The following is a 21335-nucleotide window of genomic DNA, read 5'->3' as shown; positions in this document are numbered from 1 at the left end:
CAGTACGGAAGAAAGAATTAGCTCTCACAGCTAGAAACTAAGCTTTCATACGTAAAAATTAACAATACAACTGAAATTTAATTAATTAAACTAATTTGTCTGTCCCTGTACCTAGTTTTTTAACTCTCACAACTAAAAACTAAGTAAAAACTCTGATAACTAAATCTCAATTGCACGTATGAACAGGTAATTCCTTTTTTCCGCGCGGAGACAACTTTTGTGAATTAAATTCCGCTCAACCTATAATGCGCATCGATCGCATCTAACGCCGCATGAAGATAGCCATCGGAATCGGCCACGGAAGGTAAGCCACAACGGAGCGGTCGAAAGGTCAAAAGCGGACGATCCCGAGTACACACAATAATCGATATATCGAAGATGAAGAGGACGGCGCGTCCGAAGGGTATCCGCCCGTTAACCGGCCGTCCGTCCGTTCATCTGTCCTTACTCTTCTAAAGCACACACGTGACCGCGTAACCCGGCATACGCCGTATTTGAATATCCAAATTTGTTCCCGATAAAAATCTGAACGGTGCGGGCCGTTGGGGAAGCCCGGTTAAATCCAAAATTACGATTCCAAGCGCGTTCTCGCGTGCCGCCCTTTGAATAGCACGCGAGATACAAGTGCCGAACGGATTACTCGCGCGTGTGCCACGTGCTTCTAAGAATACGTCTTTCGCAGTTTGCCCTCGTAAATATCCCTTGCCACTGCATCTCTGATCGCGCGCCGCTTCTTCTATGAGGCACGCCACGCTAATAATATTCGCACAGCCGCGATAATAATTTTACGGGATCTGCGACAAAGATTGCGACGAAGTTCACCGCGCGAGCGCGAATCTCGCGACGAATACATTTTCGCGACCGCGCATTTCAAGAATAGACTTAACCTTTAGTGGAAATGGACCTCGCGTGTTCGCACAGACGCGATATTTCTCGTGGATCATCCCGCCGTTTCGCTGGCGAATTAGCACGCTCGAGAACTGCGCCACGTTCGCGTATGAGTCCGTAAATCTATATAACGCCGTGTGCGTGAGCGCGAAAGAACGAACGAACGAATGAACAAGCGAGCGAATAAGAGAGAGAGAGAGAGAGAGAGAGAGAGAAGAGCGCGTAATCGGACCTAGAACACAATAGATCTCGTTCTCCCCGCGCGTGCCAGCATTTCATCTTCCTTTCTTCCGCCGCGAAGCATTATCATCACCGCGGTATCATTTTCCGTCATTCCGTGCTATCGCCGCGGCAACCCCTCCTACGGCTCTATGACGATCCCCTTCGGCCAAGCTGAAATTGTCGGGAATCCGAGAGTATAATAACCGAGTAAACCCTACGATGATTCGATAATCCAACGCCTGCTTCCGGATAATGACACATTCTACGTCCGTCGAATTTATCGTCCTGGCGTTTCTCCGCTCGTACCTTTAACGATCTCGCTAACGTCTCATTCGATCTATGATCGTCCGGTATTTATCGAGATTCGAGGAAAACGAAGCGTGTATTTGTCGGAACGTGACGAACGAGCGGTCGTCATCGTTTCTGAGGTCAATGACATCGCAGGTCGATGACATCGACGAGGAAATCGGCGGAAAACGATACCGAAATCTCAGCTGCGCATCCATCTTCGTGATCATGTAGGGAAAGGGTCGTCACGAAGGGAACGATACTGTCGGAACTGGGGGGGCCTAATGACCTTTGGCCACGAAGCAAAAACTCGGCATTATCCCTGACGGGCCCTACCGTCTAACGACGAATTCACTTACTCTCTCACTCTCTCTCTCGCATCCAGGTGTTCCCGAATGCGGTTTCGGCTTAGCATTATAGTGTCACGTTGTCCTAACCAACGAATGACGAAGGTGACTACGCCCGTCATTCGTCGGTTTCGTCTAAATTGCGCACAAGTGTATGAGATATAAAATTTTTTCATTATTTTGCATATTCTGACGGTCCTTCGATCTTTTCCGAATAAATTTACCTATATTTAATAAATTAATTAAAAATAAATTAATAGTATTTTCCTCGTGCACTTATTTAGTGACATATCTGGGCCAAATAAAAAAAAATAAGAAACATAACGATATATCGAGCATGAACGTCGAAACTGCTTAGTCTTCGAGAGCAATGAGCGTTCCGGAATATTCGCGCTTCATCGTCGCGAATGCCCGAACTGTGGAGACGTTCGCGATCAGAGTCGAGTCACCCAATTCTCCGGGAGATCCGAGAGATCGCACAGTCGTTACCGTTGATTACCGTCGTTACCATCGAATTACCGGACTCGAGCGCAACGAAATCGTCCGCCGGCATGTGGGTGCGAAGCAAGCGAAAAAAAGTCACTATAGCGGGATACGGGCAGGCAAGCAGCCTGGCAGAAGGGAAGTGAGGGGGAGGAAAGGGGAAGAGGGTAGAGGGGGATAGTGGAGCAGGCGACATCGTAGTACGCGAGACCTCGTTAAAAGTGTCCTCTAACCGTCGACCTTCCAGCGCGTTTCCAGCGAGTTCGAATAACGGTGGCGCTCTGTGAGGGGAAAAAAGGGAGGAAAAGTGGAACGGCTAAGGGGAAGGAATTAGAAGGAGGTTGATCGTTCATTAAGCGACTCGGCGAAACCTTAAAAGCTCGATTACCAGACTTTATCGCCCCGTGGGCCGACCACGACCGGCAATAACATCCAGTCAATCATGGAAAACAGATTTTATGTCCAATTATAAGGATGTTCGGCGGACGGCGACTCTGGACGCGGCGAATATGATCCCAGCTTCACCAGAATGTATACGGATCATCGAGGATTTAGTGGGCCCTAAAAATCCCAATTTAGACTTTACGAACGTCTCGGCGTCGGGGTTCGCGACTTGCCGATTGTACGCCGGCGGCGAACGGTGACGTTTTTATTCACCGCGCCAGGAGAAGACGCAACTATGATGCTTTTACGCGATCATTTTACGCCGCCTGCATCCCGCACACGTTTACGGTTTATTGGACCGTGGGGCGCCAAGGATCACGCGTGCGTTCGGGGTAATCCCGGATTAACCGCGGGCCCCATTAACTTTTACCGCGGGCATATAATATCTGTTGCGGATTATCTCGGCAATAAATTGCGCGGCGCGATTTCTAAGTATCTCCGCTCGGATTACTTTCGCGCCGGTACTTCTACTATTATTCGGCTACCGGAGAGCGAATTTCGGCAGGTTTCCAGCGCGCGAGAGAAAGCTCGGTAACCTCGGTGAGTGGTGCAGTTCTCGGGACTACGTAAAAGCGTTTCTTTTCGTTCGCAACACTCGAGGCGTAATAATGAAGGCCGGAGCGCGCCGCGAAAAAGTGTGGAATGCGAGTAGCTTGGGCCATTCATAGACTCGTATTGCGGTGTGGAATAGACGGCGAACGGCTGGAAAGCGCTAGGAGAACGCGAACCAACCGACTGACGAAACAACCAACCAAACAACCAGCCAACCAACCAACCAACTATCCGACCGACCGACCGACCGACCGACCGATCCTCCCTTCACCCCCGGCTCGGGGGTGGCGTAGTACTCGAGGAGGAGAACCGCGTGTATCGACCACTGACGTCATTCATCCCCACTAAACTACGTCACGTATACGCTTCGCCGTCGGGCGGATGGTGGTGGTGGCGGCGGTGGCGGTTGACGCAGTGCCGTAGCGAGTTTCTGGAACGAGCACGAGGGTGGGGATTTCGGATCCTAAAACCGCGGCCAGGAGAGAGAGAACTTTTATTGAGGGCTCACGACACTTACTATAAACCCGATTATTCGTGTGATTTGACAGACATCAATTTTTACTTATGCTCGACGACGACAGATAGAGAGCTCAGCGAAAATTCCGCTCTTACGGCGAGCGGTTATGCGGAATCAACACCTTCGGAATGCTTTCGCGCGCGGTTTATCGTGCCGGAGAAAAAAATTTGCGATCCGTCCGTTCCCGATGGCCGTTTTTAAGGGTGATAAACGACGAAGCGACGCGTCGTACGACATGTACGTCGTTACGTTCGATGCTCTACGCCGCCACACGGCACGGTGCAGCGCGCGTCGACGGTGATGTAGCGCGGAAAATGTGCGCGTAGAGCTGGGGACTCTTACTTGCAGATGCAATGTTCCGGCAAAGTGAGACGTATGTTCGCCTTAATAACTACGCGGCCGTGTGCTGTAATCGAGACGCCGCAAGTGATATAGCGCGCGCGTTCCAGCAAGGATCCAATTTAGGGGAACAATTATATCCTCTTTCGCAGTTTCCAGCGAGACGTGTGAGCCGATAAAACGTCTCTCGTGCGAGCGCGAAAAGATAAAAAGAGATAGGAAAAAATTCACACAAATTCGCGAAGATACTTAACGACGTATTTTTCGTGATCCTTTTTGTGCAAATCGCGAGAGGGAGATCGGCTCCTTGAAATTTCCCCTGATAAATTATACGGGAGTCTTCAATGACGCTCGTGAATTTATTCATACTTAGATGAATACATAAGTCCTGACAATAACAGGGATAAGGGGTTAAAAAGGTTGAATCCGAAAGGTGCGAGAGCACCACCGATTCCACGGCCCTGAACCCGAGGGAGCTCGAGTGCGAAAGTATTGATCCGTTTCACCCCCACGCGCAACTACCCCCACCGTGTCCGTCTATCGCCGTCGTCGTACCTTCCCGTAGTTTCTCTCCGCACTTTACCACCCTTCGTCGCCCTTTCCCGCCCTTTCTCGTGCGCCGAGAGAAAGAAGGACGGCCAGAGGGAACAGAGGGAGAGAGAGAGGAGAAGAAAGGGAGGAGAGTGACTCGACGAGGGGGCGAGCGCGGGAAAATTCGCCCTCCATTTTTCTCGCAGGACAGCAACACCGGCGCGAACCCTTCTCCGATGCAAGGAAAGGGCTGGGTCTTTTGTTTCTCCTCACTTCGTTTGTTTTGCTCATTATCCGTCTCTCAGATCGTCGATATTCCATTACGTCCGGCGGCTTCCGAGGGAAAACAATTAAGACGCGGTCGGCTGCATGAATCTTCGCATTTTTCATTGTCGAATCGAATCAAAAGACGACAAAAAATGACAAATATCTAGTTCGATTACCGCGGAAACGAGATACGAGAGAGACGTAAACATGAGGCAACCGTGGAGCCAGCTAATTACTATTTGCGTCAATCTCTGTGTTCAAATTCTTGCTATCGCTCTTTTTGTAATGCGCCAATTGACATAAGAATTCAACACAAACAAATGAACAATACCTTATCTTTAACACTATATTAAATATATGTATAAAAAACACAAACTGTTTCGATTTTTCCATACACAAAACACTGTCTCTCTAATACAGAAACCGAGAAAAACTTTTGTCAAAAGAACTGAGAGAGAAATGTTTGTCAAAAGAATCCGATATAGATAAATAAATGTTCGTAGATATTTCACGAAGCGGCAGTTTCATTATGGCGAACAGTATTTACGTTGTTATACATTTTCAGGACTATGTACAAAATCATTCATTTTATGGATGATTCTTTCCGTTAGTACTTATTAGTAATTGCCGCATTCATGCGGTCCCGCCCTTATTACATTGTAATGTGGAACGGCACGTGATCCACACGACACGTGTCGCAATGCCGTGATGGAGCGATTCCGCTTGATTTCCTCCACTTCTATCGCATCCTTTTTTCCTCGTTCCTAATTACTGCGATTTAAGTGTCCTCACGTCACGCAACGCATCATGTCCGTGCGTTTGCGTGAATGCACGCACCTGGTGCCGCTGCGATCATCACGAAAAGGATGCGCGCGTATTTTTATACGAATGAATCTCGTTGACGCGCGTTTCAACGTCCGGCAATGCGAAACACAAGGATAAACGTTGCAAGTACGACTATTAAAAAGTGTATCGCGTTAAAAATTAATAACACCGGATGGTTGGCAGTGCCGAAATTGAGGAGAGTAATTTCCGGATCGCGAGGATGGAGTATGAATCGCGCCGTTACATATTCGCGCGGCGTTTATTACACCGTTTCTTGATCGCGATAACGTGACGCCGGGCCACTATCGCATCGGCGACTACATTATTCAAAAGTACCTGCGCACAAAGCTACGATGCATCCCGGCCTAGGGCGCTCCCGGTACACGCCGCTCTTTACAATGCGCCGTGTTATTATTTATTGTATTACATTACGGCGCGTTGTATCCCTTGTGCGTTATTAATACCCGAGCCGGTGAGCTGACCCGTCGTACGCTAGTGGAGAGGGAAAGAGAAAGGGGAGGGACATACGGGGTCGTAACCGGGTTGAAAACTGGAAAACTGATACGCATTTTGCGAACATATATTCAGAGATTTTTGCATAACAATCCCGGCCAGGGGGGTCGTGGAGATGCCATGTTATACGCGAAACTGGACCGCATCCTTTAACTCTGTAATACAAATATTAAACAGTCGCCGATCTGCGTGTTAACATTACGATTTCATGAGATGATACGACTATGCGGGAGACACGGAAAGAATTAGAACGCGAGAAGACGTTACCTATTAACAAACAGCTGATCGATATAAACTGCAAGTATGTGTGTACATGGATTATAATCTACGAATGTAGATATTATTACTGGTATTAATGTTTCAGAGTTAACGCGAAACTTTACGCGCTAATAAATTATCCCCGCTTTATCAGCTCCATGTACATCTGGATTTTCTCATACGACGAAGTTGATAATTCGTCACGTACAATCGAGTCACGTTATTCGTCATACGAAGTAAGAAAAGAGAGAGAGAGAGAGAAGAAAAAGTGGAGGACCAAGGGGTGAAATGCTTTCGTCCCTTAGATGAAATATTTCCGATGACTCGTGCGAAAGCACGGACAGTGCGGCACGAAGTGGAATGAAGTGGAATAGCACTTCATCCTTGGTGGATGGATCTGCGAAGCTATAACAGTAACCATAACAATGGAACCTGGAGGGTGCCCGCGATTTCGGGTATCGTTTTTCCGCGCGCGTTCGTGTAAGGATGGTGGAAAAGGGCCATCGTCGAGAAACAACCGTACGCCCACGAGGCGTGTCGGATAATGGCTAATATTATTTGGAGAAATCCTTAACGGCGAGATAAAACCAAAAACGCGTTCGGTTACCGCCAGAAAATTGATTGTTAAGATTCGTTATCGCGAATCCCCCGTGTCTCTCGCGATAGCAATAACTGCGCTCGTACGAATTAATTCAGAGTTTGCATCTTGTATATGCGCGATGAGACGAGCTGCCGAGCTCTATACCAAACCGGTAGCAACGTATAGAATCGCCGGAAAAGTTTCGCGAACGTTTTCATAAATTTCGGGCCCGGCAGCCAGCGTGAAATATGTCCCTTTTGTCGTACCTACGGCTCTGAACAGCTTTAATTTCGTTAAGAGCACTCGGGAGGCACCTCGATAAATTCCTGCGGCACCTTGTAAACTTTTAAAGCGAATTTTTGGGGTCTGACCCTATCATGGATCAGGCAGCAGCTGATGTGGAGCGCTGCGAAAACACACACTCTCTCTCTCTCTCTCACTTCTCGCCTTGGTCGCCCGTCTTCTCTTCTCGACGAAAATAGAGAAGATTTGGTCACGTGCAAAACGTCGATCAGCAGCCCGTCACACCGAAAGGGGACAAGAAACGAAAATTGGCCCGTGACTACTTAGATAGAAATTTCGCATGCGTACACGCTCGTGCGCAATATACAGCTCGTTTTTAGACAGTATTTTGAGAAAATATAATTCTGACTTCGAGCGATAATGCGGCGTACCGGCGAGAATTACGAGTGGGGTGAGGTCCACGCGACGCTAAGCTAAAACGTTCGAAAGAAGTGACAAACCTTCGTTTCGCCGAGGTGTCCTGAATGGTTTCCCCGCTTTCTCGCGTATACGAAACTATAAAGCGGCGAAATGCGAAGCGAAGAGTGTGGAATGCGAGCGAAAATGAAGAGAGACGGGATCGTACGCCGCTGCCACTTCGATGAGATCGTTAAAATTAACGAGCGTGTTCCTCGGAAATGCATTTGCGCGCGCTTCTCTTTTTCTCGCACGGCCATTCGTACGGCATTTTTTCGGCGTGAAGGCGTTTCCGAGACGCACGTCGAAAGCAGCGAGGTGGCAGAGGTGGCAGAGGCGGCACCCGTGACATCGATGACGTCGAAACTGCTAATCGACGTTTTCGCAGATAAATACAATGTAGCCTTTGTGCCGATGACATGCAACTTGCGCGAATGCACATGTAGGCACGAATAACGTGACATCAAAACGCTGGATGTGCACCGTCACTGCAAACGCTAATTCGTTGCAACATCCAGGTATGCATCAGCGTCAGATGCAACGGCGTAACGCGTTTCCTGCAACAAAGTATTCACATCCAGCGAAATACCTTGAAACTATTTGCCACGGTGGTAGAGAGAGAGAGAGTTTACGTAATACGCAGAGGACTACTGATGGATTGTAAAGCGGCATTAAGATTTAATAATTCGCACGCAACCTCCTTGAAATGCAATTCGCGGATATATCCCGGCTAAAAAAAATTTTGTCAACTGTACAAGCGATATGTATAAAATATAAAAGAAACTATAAAAGAAACTATAATTTGTGTCGCGTTCGTGAGAAAATTTAGTAGAAATGTTCATTGTGCGTAATGCACTCACAAATGCCAAAATGAAAATAACGCTTTAGGTACGATAAACGACCAATTCTCGCGTTGACTTGCATTGTATACATAATATAAATAATAATATATGTAGGAATAAAAATATATAATATATAAAATGTACATGAAAATGATAAAAATTTATAATCATTTTCTAAATGGCCCGGAATTTCGAATCTTATTATTGTTTTTATCATTGTTTTCAGCACATCGCTATTGCAATACCAATAATATTATTATTGCAAAAGATCCTTGAAATTTATCTAGGATATCTATGCGCTATATTATCGAATGACGCTCCTGGGACCGATACGCGCGTCTTTTGCGTGGCCAACTGATTTTTATCACCGCCAATTTCTTACGATACTCGTAGACGCGCAGCCAGGTCGCTCGAAAACCTAACGACCCGTGCACGTAAAATGAGCCCGCTGCCTACACTCTGTCTGAGTCCCTGCGAATTAGGGTGCACGCGGCCGAGGAAAATGTATGTGCATGTGCGGCGGTAGATATGTCAAGTTGCGGGGGTGACGAATACGATCGTATTACGAGGAAAAGGACCGCCTTTATCGTCGTATTACATGCTCGTATATACCTCGCCCACGGATTCGGCCTGTCGATTCGACGGCGCTCGGAGAACACCTGAACGGCTTATATTTCTTTCCTTCACCAAACTTACGTTAAAAAACGGCGAGGAAAGTTACGGCGGCAAATGTTCTGTGATTGTCTGTAATGGTTCACCGTTGAAAGAAACACGAGAGGAAATAGAATTCGAGGCTCAAAGTGTACGTATATGCAAAGGATGTATCATTAAAGATCTCGTATATTCGAAATCTGTAGCGTAAAGTGTGGGACCGATAAGTACCGATCCCAAAGGCAATTTAATCGCTATCGGATGGAAGAAGGAAGTCGCGATTTTGTCGTTAAAGGCCGTCGGAGCTGTTTCTTTCAGCGATTCGACACAAAGCACTCGGCATTGTGTGCTCTTGCAGCTAAAAGCATTCCACGGGGGTGAAACGCGCGAAAAAAAAGCGTCGGTGTATGTAGGTTAAAATCTGTTGATGTACAGCTCACACGTGGATCACACCTTTTCCTTCGTCCACGTAGGTGTCCTACCTCTTTCTCCTTCTCTCGCGGATTTTTTTTACATTGTTGCGTTTGAAACGACGGGAACCAAATGGTGGGGTTAATGCGCGCACACGCCACGGGGTGTCGACCAATTTCCGGGTTCAACTAATGCACTTATCAGACGGCCAGAAAGGATCCCGAGAGAAAGCCCGTGGGGAGGAAAAATAATTGAGACGTCCCTCTTCTCTCTCTTCCTCGTCACGGCTGAAGAAAGCAACACGGTTGCAAAGCAGCGCGAGGAAACGAAACGCGGCAAAGCGAAACGAATTTTAACCTTTTAATCAGGAGCGTACGCGTCCTAATTCGACGAGGGAACCGTCCAACGGAGATTGAGCTGACGAATCAACGGAGTTGCGAACTTTCGTCCTCGTAATTGGAAAGTATCCAGTGGAGATGACACTCCCGGTGGCGGCCCTCATTCGCGCGCAATCTCAGCCAAAATTAATCTTTCGTTGGTGCGCCGTAACGAACGGACGAACTTACGAGCCGCGGGACGAGCCTTTTTTATTTACGAAGCGAGTGCGGGAGCACGGCTACGCGCGAAAGTCGAAATAAAGTGCTCGTGGAACTCGCGGTAAGATTGAGCCACCGCCTACTTAATTAGACGGTCACGGCGACGACGACGGGACGTTTGATTGACAACAGGACGCACCAGTCATCGCGGCGGTCCTCAAAGACGCCTCGCCGTTTAATTGGTCTTTAGTAAAGAGCTCAAAGCGATGCGAAGAAATTGGGAAGAGAATGCAGCTGTCGCCCGGGCGCGTTGCGCGACGCGTGCATTTCTTTGAGACACCGTAATTAGATTCCGTCGAGAGAGGGAGAGAACCCGAAGAGCAATTACAGCGAACATCGTCGATGCCGCTACACGCGCAATCCTCAAGTCTCCCTTTGATCGAGTTCCGCCGAGGAATCGGATGAAGGAGGAGGTGGGAACACAGCGGACGCTGTGTCCTCGAAGATTCGCATTCTGCGACATTTCGGGACGCGTTTACACGTGGCGCGTGTTAAACGCGGTCGATCGTGGCCAAGGTGCTTTTACGATACTGCGACGATACTTTCCTCACCGCTTCTTGCATTCGCCAAGTATCGGCGACCACTCGACACATTCGACGAGATAGAACATCCACGTGAGCGTGTCCGATACACGCGGTCTACGCGTACCGAGAATCATAATAACGCATCGTTCGCGACTTCCTCCCTTCCTTTCTTTTGACGTCCGAGAAAAACAGAGAGAGAGAGAGAGAGAGAGAAACATCGGGACGTTAACGACGAACTTGAATTCTACTGACCAAGTTACGAGGGGGATGCTACGATCTTCCGAGATGCTTTTAGCGCCCGACGACAGCCGTCGTCTTATCCTGCCGTGACCGGCGTGGCGACTGTCGCCGAATCTATTCTGAGCATAATCACGAGGGTATACGCGCGTTACCAAAGATGCAATATGATACCACGATCCTCGACGGGCCCGGTGTTGAACCGAGGTGACGCAGTGACACCGAGGGAGAGAGTACGTCACCGACGTCGCGGCGGCCACGCCGAATTTCTCGGATTACATAAACCCAAATAATCCCGTGAGTCATTCTAATTCTGGTCGTCGGGGTTGCACCGCTTTCCCGCTTGTCTCTCTCTCTCTCTCTTCTCCCTCCTGCCGGTACATTTTCAGCCCTCACCCCGTGGTCCCCCCGCGTCTGTCTGGCGCACAAATAACCGCGACGCGTGTGTCGTCTCTCGCACACACGATGGCCCACTTTTCCACGTGGGTCCCGAAATTAGAGAGCACCCGACGACGCGCCATTTGCCTTTTCATTTTCGTCGCGACCAACGTGTTAAGCGCGCGCTGATTTCGTGACATCCTCTTCCTAAATGGCACGGTCGACAGTGCCTGATTAAAAGTCACCGCGATAGCAACGGAATGGAGAAACTTTCGCGCCTTTTGCCAACCAACCGACAGGACGCACGCGGTAGGTCCTCCTGATTTCGCCGTTCTCGCGTGCACTTTACTCTTACGAGCTACAGACGACGTTTAGATGCCGGTCCGATGAGTTTACGAGCGAAGTCGAATCGTATTTCCGACCGTGAGAGAGCGAGATAGCGCAAAATGAACGCATAAGAATGTGCGATCGGATGGTGCTCTCGTCCCTCTGAAAGCTACGGATGAAGTACGATAAATATACTGGCTAATTAAGAAAAATTATCATCCGTCGCGCTATACGACACGAAGATCGCAACAATGTCGCTAAAGTGTCGTGCGTATTTTTGACCGTGGCCGACATAGCTGACCTTCCCGCTTCCGGCGGAAATTATCACTGAGAAAAGGGGATTTTCGGCTTCGTGGACGAGCGGAAAATAAATAAACGTCCACGCACGCTATGTCGCGTGTCGCTGAAGAATGCAACGGCCCGATGACTGCGCGACACGTTGAATGCATTCCGCGCTTTTAGCGATAATGCGAACGGCCGGCCGCGTTTCGGTCCGACGTAGTTCGCGCCGACGTAGTCGATCGCGGGATTCAGCCGTTCGTCCCAGATCTCCTATTCACGGTCCATTTTCACGAGACAACGACGATCAACCGCGTGTCACGGCCTCATGCACGAGGTCGCAGGTAATGGGAATCGTTACGCTTTAGCTGCAACTTCAGTGTGGCCAGGGCCGCAGGAGCGACCGAGCACGTACGAAAAAAAAGGGAAAGAGGAATCACGGAATAAAGACTGGTTTCACTAATACCGATTAACTTGAACCTTAGCGTCGGAATTAATGAGAGATAAAGAGTAAGTCGGGTTGCGGTCGCAGTTAACCGACGTTGGTGAAATCGGACACGAGTTGCACAGATTTCTTCCGTTAATAAATTCCGGATTAACAAATCGCAGCTCACTCGACTAGCTGCTCGCTCAACTCGTAATTTAAGTTACGGGAGGAAGAGGAATATATACAGGGAATTAGCGTTTTCACGATAGCGGCGTAGGTAAACACGAGATTCTTAGTTTATGCAGACAGATAGTTGAAGAAATTTCTATGTAAGATTTTTATACGACAAATGCGATCGTGCATACGGATTAGATTCTACGTTTTCCGAACGAACCAACGTGAATACATCCCTGCTGTGTGTTTTATCAGATTCACACGTCAGTATAAAAGTAACAGTGCGGCGCGATTCGGAAACAGGTGACCCAACGATCTCGCGCAACGATGACGAAAGCGACGATGGTCGTGATTTTAATACTGTTCTCGATATCGGACGTGCACCACGTCGATTCCCTGATGCAGGAGAGCCTGGGAAAGTTTTTGGGATCCTTCGTCGCGGTTAAACAGTATATCCCGATTGTCTATATATTATTATCCTTATGCATGAAAAGTGAACTTTTTTTTTTTATTTTACGCGCACATCTTTTTCATATTGTGTAACGATGTGGCTTTCCCTTTCAGAGTGAGAATACCCGATTTGCTTAATCAGTTGTGCAATAGCTCGCAAGGCTCTAATACGACACGACGCGACGCTTGCTATGGTTGCTTCTATCGCGCAAGCATTCTACCACTGGGATATCCTATGTTGATAGCAATGTCTATGTGCGCCAACACTTATCTCAACAACACCAACTACGGTCACTGCCAGTCTTATCTGCAAGTACGTGCGATAATCGATTGTTTTTTACTCATTTCATTATTTCTCTATAAGTTTTCGCATAAATCTACTTCTTTTATATATGCTGTTTTATATGCGTGTGTATGTGTATGCATATGTTCTGGCACCGCCGATTTCGCTTCATCTAGAACGCGACGACTATGCCGAACCCAGGAGTGAGCCCTACGATAATATACTGCACGTTCCTAGAATGCGTTCGCCAAGTCAATAAGGACAGCTTGGTAAGACTGAACTTTGAACTAACAGTCGATATACGCTACTCAAAACGCTATGATTGCCTCTCTTTACTGCCCTTAATACAACGCGTCTTCATTGAACGCTATTGTCTCGTCGTTCGGTTCGCGTCACAGTCGTTTTACACCCACATTTGCCAGCATTTCATATTAGCTTTTCATCTATATCAGCACCTACACGCGTGAAGAATTAATTTCTAAAGTTATTTATTAATTATTTAAAAACTTTTCAAGATCTTACTATTATTGGCTGACTATAGTTAACGCACGACGCTGGGTATGGCTTGTATATAGTGCAAGTATTGTACATAGATAACGAAGAACATATTGTATAAATATTATTTAGGATATAGACGTCAGAAGCGGATTAAGGCTATCACCGCGAGGATTTGCGTCGCGAATCGAGCAGGAGAGACCTTTTCTACTTCACAAAAAACTTCCAGTGCTGAACAGCGTTTGTGTAATTAGAGAGTAATTTAACAATCACCGGATAATCTCTGCATTCTTGAAGCCGCGGCTTTCTACTTCGTTCGGAATGCATCGATGACGTCTCCGCATGTGCCTCACTGAGATCACGATCACTGCGAATACGAGGATACGTGACCTTCGTGTACCTCGTTCTATATTATACAATGTTGTACAGTCTCGCGTCTCGTCATCGTTCTGTATTATACAATGTTATACGTCTGCACGATATTAAAACCTACTTCACCAACACAGGCCGCACTGTAAAATTTACTATAAGAGCGCGAACAACAGCCGAATCCGTTAACGACATATCGTTGACGAATACTTTCCGTAGCTCAGAGAGTGTGTTAGCGAGGCTATGGGAATGTTTCCAAACGGAACGTTCAACGGTACGGTGATGCAGCTCGCGCAATTGTTCGTCAACACCACCGCCTGCGTGTTGGCGAAGACCCGTTGCTCTTACACGAACCCGGTGACCGGCGCGCTCCAGGATGACGATATCGCCAACAAGTTACACCTACCCTCGGTGAACGCGATTCTCGTCAACACGGACTACGACTTTAACATCGTGCAGCTGCCGTTTCGCCACAGAAACGTGGACGTGTGCTCCAAGTACAGAAACATCCAGCAAGCGACTTGGCCCAGCGTCGTGTGTTAATTTACAAACAGATATTATCGCGCCAAGAGGCTCCGCTGCCGCGGCGTTAAATGACGCGCGGAATGGTTTTACCAAGCGACCGTTGCGGAATGAAATTACCGTGTGCTTGTTCGCAATAAAGATTGTTTCCGTTGGCGCCAACATATCGATCATTTCTACCTCTCCACATTGCGACTATTAATAATGACCGCCGTTACGCGACTCGCGCCAAGAAAACAACGCGTATCCGCATTCTTCGCTTCCGAGGAGTGTATCTGCCTCTTGTTTGCCGGAGAAAATGAAGATACACGAAATCGCGCAGGAGACGACGATCGTGACGTACTTCGCGGTTTCGCGTGAGAACGGCGGCGGTGACGGCGACTAGATGACACGGGAGGATACTAATAGTGACGAAGAATCTCGGACGAGTCATCCAAGTTCGCGGTTATGTATCATCGTTTGAAAAAGAAGTGCCCAACTTCACGGAAATACTCTTTGCGCGTATTCGGAACAATAACGGAACGTTGTGGAATATGCAAGCGCGTGCAACATAAAAGGCACTGCGCGCTCGTGCAAGAGAGAGAGAGAGCGAGAAATGCGCATTATTTTTTCGTGAAAGGAAAGTTTCTTTTATATCCGCGCACGCGAGCGAGCAAGTTTCCATCTCAGGGATCACGCCGCGAGTATTTCCCGTAACTTTTTCCCGCAGACGCAATCCGCCGAATCCCGCGGGCGAAAAGGAACCGATACTACGTATCTTCTCTCTTTTTCTTCTTTCTCCTCCCTCCATCCCTCTCTCTCTCTCTCTCTCATCTTGTCTCGTCGTTCCTTCATCGTCGTCAAGTCCCGCTTCATCGTTTTCTCGAGACCGTGTGCCGGTAGACGTGCCGCTGCTTGACGAGGACTCGGCGCGCAAACAACTTCATAACGACTTCGGCCGTCGAGCGTGAAAATTCGCAAATATAAACTCACCCGTGAGCGCACCCATCGAGGTCCCGTCACGTAATTTTTATATTTATTTTCGTCGGAGAGAGCGCGGCGGCGGAGATGCGAAAAACGCAAATAAACGCGGAAGGATGCGCGTGAGCACGCGGCGACAGTCGAGCGAAATTTTCTCAGCGTTTATAGATGGCGAAAGCGTCTCTGTGAAACTTCTCAGCGAGCTTGGGGATTTCGCGAAATAGAATTCGCAGTGCAAAGCGTGCGCGCGGCGAACAAATATTTAAATGACGCTAGTACGATTTCGAGAGTCCACTACGTAGGCGCGGAAGAATGCTCTTTTCGTTTGTTCGTTCGTACGTTCATTCTTGCGTGGGCGATCGACGCGGTTAATTCCTCGCGGAGAAATGCGAAGGGCTCCATTTGTGGTATCGATTACGCGGCATCGCTGCGCCCGAGAGGGAGGCAGAGAACGAGAGAGGGAGAGAGGGCGGGACAGAGAAAAGAGGGAACGGAAAAAAAAGCCACGTAGATAAACGGAGAATCGCTCCATTTGCGCGGAGGCGACGCTCCACTTAGCATCTTCCTCGAAATAATTTGAAATATGCAAATACAATTGGCGTACGCATTTGCGAGAGTGTGTGCGCTCGGACGGGTGTATATATCGCGAAAGAAGAGAGGAGGCAAGAGACGGCGAAGACCGGCGCGTATATTCGAGTGGCTCACGGTTCAGTTCTCTCGGAGTCAATCTAACTTAACATGCAGATGCAATACGTGGAATCGAGATGGCAGTGGCGCGAGGGGAGTCATTCCTGGCGTCGCTGTCCTTTCCATATGCCCGCTCTTACCGCGACGCACCGTACTCTTCTGATCGATCGTTGCAGTTATCGGGTAGGTTACCAATAGTCAGTGTAATAACGAAACTAAATACATTTGGTACTTTGAACCGAGAAGAGCTAGAATACAAAATATCATTCCCAACGATGCGATTTTCAATGGATGGCACTGCAACTATCGAGGAAAAGTGATTGTTAGAAAGTCGACAGATATTTAAAACTTGATATTGTACGTTGATCAAAATTTTGTTATTTCTATCTTGCGAAATTTTCAATGCAATTAATATTCGCTTCAAGAAATGTACGCCCGGATATATTAATATCGAAGAGTTATAAGTTTTGCCTCGACAAAGCTTAACGCACACAAACGTACGCGTGCTGCCGCACATCCGTACATCAATTAAGAATACAAGAGAAATATCGAGGAATATTCATCGAGCGATTAATTCAATAGCACTCGCGAGCTTAGCGAATTTCGCCTTCAGACGCAAATATAATTCATCGAGAATTAAACGGAAGAATATTAAGGCGTATTCGGTCCGTAATTTATACAATCCCTTTCCGAGTACTTCCGCACGAATCTTTTGCAAAGGCCTACGTGGCTCGTGATACGCAAGCGACACATTAATCACCGTATTAAATGATGAAACTAAGCCGCGATTTTCATGAATATCAGAAAGCAAAATAGAATTCCCCTTTCAGCTGGCAACAGTCCCAAAAAAGTGATATTCACTTTTGAATTTCAAATAGGTCAGCTGTTGCTCCACGAACACCCTCTTGTGTGCCTTCGAACGCTAAATTCACTATTTCCAGCCGATCATCGCTAGGAATGCATCAACAGGGAATCATCGACGGATCCGTCCAGTGACAATCACCGCGCGACCTCGTTTCGAGAAATCCAACATCGATGACGCCGACGCCGGTTCGTGCATGAATCATGCGAAACGTAAACGGCGATTGCGCAAGGAGCGGCATCATCGAGTGCGGAGGCGTCGGTGTACGTATGTACACCGACAGTAAACAGCGTCTCCATAAAGAGAGAAAGAAAGAGAGCGAGAGCAAGAGAGAGCGAAGAAAAACCGACCGAGAGAAACACGAGCTACGTCATTTCGAGTCACGAGTTTTCTCGTACGCGAAACGGGGACGTACCTCGACTCATCCGCTCCTATTCGTGCACGTCCTTCCTAATACGCTAACGAGAAGGGTATCAAGCAAAAATCTCTCGACCTGAGGAAGCTACGGCGAGTACAGGCGGCATGCAAGGTGCAAGCTCGTTATCCAAGGATTTCGAAAGGTTACGAAAGATCGGAAAGTCGACGGGCTGACTCGGCGGAGAATCGATTAATTCTAAAATCGGCTCGTGGGTGTAAATTATTTTCGGGACAGGACTTTACGGATGTTTTGAGGTTATTTCGTCGTGAAGAAAATAAATTAGTCGCCTCTAAACGCGATGATAAATAACTCGGCTACACCCGAGAAATAAGTTGGCATTTCATAATAGCGAGTAACACTCGTGTAATTGATGTTCCGACGCGACAATACTAAGAAAAAAAGGGGCTGTTAATCGAAAAGCTTCTCGATTCGTACGAATTGGATAAGTTCCAAGAACACAATTTTCTATGATCTATATCCCACATCATAATCGCGATGTAATCTCCCATAACTTAGCGTGACTGCCTGAAATAACGTAGCGGCTTCCGGAGCATTTTTATCCCATTCTCTGACATTGTCAGACATGTATCTGCTACGAAACGTAATTTCTTCTCATACAACCAGAATAAGCCGGCAGGGATAACATCAACGGAAGGGAGCGTAAAAATTGGTATAGACGCGATTAAAAAAGGAAAAAGAAAAGAGACATCTTCGCGAGTCATAAATTGCGCCTTATCGAATCCTGACGATCGTGAATGATTCAAAACCGCGATCTTCCTTCTCTCATGACATTGCGCGCGTATAAGTCGCTTTGTAGCGGTGATATCGTCAAACGGAAGGTGAGCTGTCCATCGAGATGACGCGAGCCGGCAAGGGATTTCTCTCTCGACGAAGCTATTCTCGGCGGAATGACACTCGCGGAATGTTCGTGAGTATAATATCGCGATGCAGGCAGGTAATGGCGACGGCGATGACCGTGTGCGAGTGTGCGCTTGTATCGGTTGATCTCGCCGGGAAACGCTCATCAACGACGATCGTCGATCTCGCACGCAATCCCAGCCTGGACATGGCTATTTTTCTCGACCTTTACCTAAATCCCACTGCGATCACTATATTCCTGTACATATTCGGGTTTCACACTCGACAAACGTGAGTAACTACTTTATTTGATCTCATTTCAAAAATTAAAGAATTTTCAACATACGTTTGTCGCTCATTGATCTAATAACATTGAAAAATTCACATGCGACTTCTCACATGAATTATTATAAGTATGACTGTTGAGAAAATTCTTACATCAAATGGTGCAATTTCCTAACGTTTTATAGAACGCGCTATTCTACTTCTCGTTACTCACTTCCGTCGTTTGATTTGTCAGCGGGACATCGTAGTAATTTAATATTTAGCTTCGTTAACGATCGTAGTTTCTACTACGTCATACTTAGGCAGCTATGAATGGACTCTGTAAAAGTGGAGTAATCTATAGCCGTGGCGGCATCTACCAGCGACTTCGCGAGATCTCGACATTGCGCGTCTTCGCTAAAAATGTTCGCGGCTGATCGAACTGGTTTCGCGTAGAGCCGTGGATAAACCGGAAATCTTGCGGGATAGCTCAGACATTTGTCTAACGTGGTCACGCAATTTGTCTCTTAATGGCAACCCGGAAATCCCGTACGTTTCGCCGAAGTAAACTAACTGCAATTTCTAATCCAGCTATACGCCGATGTTTTAAATCGCCTGCGATAAATCACTCCGCACCGATTTTCCTCCGAGCCGTATAACCACATTGCAATGCTACGGTACTAAATGTATACGTATGCCGAATGTTACAACGTCTCCGGGGAAGCCAAGGAGGAATTTAATCACGATATTCGTTTGGATGAGAAAAGGACTTAAGAAAGAGCGTGCTCTGAAACGCGTTCCAGAAACTGATAAATTCACCGATTAAAATGGTTCAACTCCGAATACGTTGACAATTTTGTGTCTCGAGAAAAGTCGAGACAAAGTATATATACATATGCACAGAGTAAAAAAAAAACAGATAAACATATAAATAAGAAAGGCTCAAAGGAATATATAAATATATAAATAGGATATTTTTAACTGCTGTAAAATCTGCTATACGTTCCATAATCGAGAGATAAAGACAAAAAGACGCGATTATTTGTTACTTTTTTTGCGACGCCTTGAGGCTACGTAACCGTCTCCCCTAATTATTCCCACAGTCGATCGGCCGTTACACTCATATTAATTGACGGGTCAATTGATCCGAATTAAGGTGACGCCCAGTGGATTCAAATTAAGATCAATATCTTAGGCAGTGGAGTATTACTACAACCGTGGCTCTAACCGTAAATTTCTGATGTCCAAACAATGAAAAGCCGTATGTAATTTTGTCCAAACATACTCTGTACTCGATCAGCATCGACGGTAAAACGGTAACGTTACACGCGGCTTTAACGTTACTACAATCCCTTCGAGTAAAAATCCGTTGTTTGCGCCGGGCTACGCGTCATTAATTTTAATACGATACACATATCGAATTATTATCAATTTCATATGATATTTCCTCGTAATGTCCATCGAATTCGAAAAGGTGCACGCATATCGAATAATTATTGATTTTACAAAATATTTCGACATAATGTTCGATGAAATTCAAAATGATTTCCAGGTCAAAATTTTTATTTAACATCGACTTAAATATTTCCATGTAATTTTCTATGACATACACAGAAAAAATGTAATCAATGCATTTTGCATTTAATATTTTTCATCCCTGAATAATTTTAATGTAGAAGTTTAATTTTAAATCAACGAAGCTCTCTTCTCGGTACGAAAAAGTGACTTTTCGTTGTCGCCTCTTTACAAGTGCCGCATCTCTCAACTTTCCGGAACGTATAGCAGACTACTTAGTTCAACATGTGCAAGGAACAGCCCTTAACAAGATTGTCCCTTTGCCTTATGCAACTTCACTTTGTGATGCAGTCACATGCATTGCGGCCATCTGACGTAAGCGAGTACCGCGTAATGCCAGCATCAACTATATTATAGGTCTCGCCTACGTCATACCGTGAATATGATGTCATCTTGGTGGAAACCTTTCGATCATTTATCTCAATGCGAGCTACTTAATTTTCGGTATGCATGAATAATGACCGGTGCTCCGTTTTGAAAGAAACATATTTTTCATAACGCACTTTGTACAACGTGTCTTTACGACGTTAACTTGCTTCATATTAGTAGATTATACACCAACAATACGTTAATTCGAGTGTCACGCGTAACAAAAACTCAAACAATACGTAACAAAAAGTGATAGCGTATTGCAAAGAAAAATATCAAATTTTATTAATAATTTCGACCTTTCTTTCTTTTACATATACTTTCCCGAATACCAAATTGATATCGTGAAAAACATTTCCTTATTACACGAATTTAAGTAATAATTATAAAAAGTGATTAAACCTAATGTACACACTGAAAAATATAAAGAGGACACCAGAAGAGTATCGAAATATGATATTACTTTGAATGTTGTCACGAAAATCTAGCAAATTCATCCTGTCAAGAATATTGTATAATAGTTGGTCGAGAATGCTGCATAATGCCAACATAAGACTTGCATCACAGATGAGTATCAATAAGACCGGGTTCAGGATACCGGCACAGCTCTCCTCGGAGAGGCTG

At 46.5% G+C, this 21335-nt stretch overlaps 2 protein-coding genes across 2 annotated transcripts in view; one reads left to right on the top strand and one right to left on the bottom strand.

The window, feature by feature from the left end:
* LOC106741613 (3-phosphoinositide-dependent protein kinase 1) overlaps positions 1-21335 on the bottom strand; it is a 325306-nt gene that overhangs the window by 302403 nt on the left and 1568 nt on the right. The window lies entirely within an intron of this gene.
* On the top strand, positions 12927-14138 carry LOC106741614. Its single transcript, XM_014613809.1, has 4 exons — positions 12927-13048; positions 13164-13362; positions 13509-13601; positions 13960-14138. Exons 1-4 carry the CDS (start codon positions 12927-12929, stop codon positions 14086-14088), a joined length of 543 nt encoding a protein of 180 aa, XP_014469295.1. The 3' UTR covers positions 14089-14138.

The sequence above is a fragment of the Dinoponera quadriceps genome, unplaced genomic scaffold (genome assembly GCF_001313825.1).
Source record: "Dinoponera quadriceps isolate SergipeBrazil2010 unplaced genomic scaffold, ASM131382v1 scaffold586, whole genome shotgun sequence".
Taxonomy (NCBI): Eukaryota; Metazoa; Arthropoda; class Insecta; order Hymenoptera; family Formicidae; genus Dinoponera; species Dinoponera quadriceps.
The sequence above is the reverse complement of the archived record's forward strand: the minus strand, read 5'-3'. Positions and strand labels throughout refer to the sequence as shown.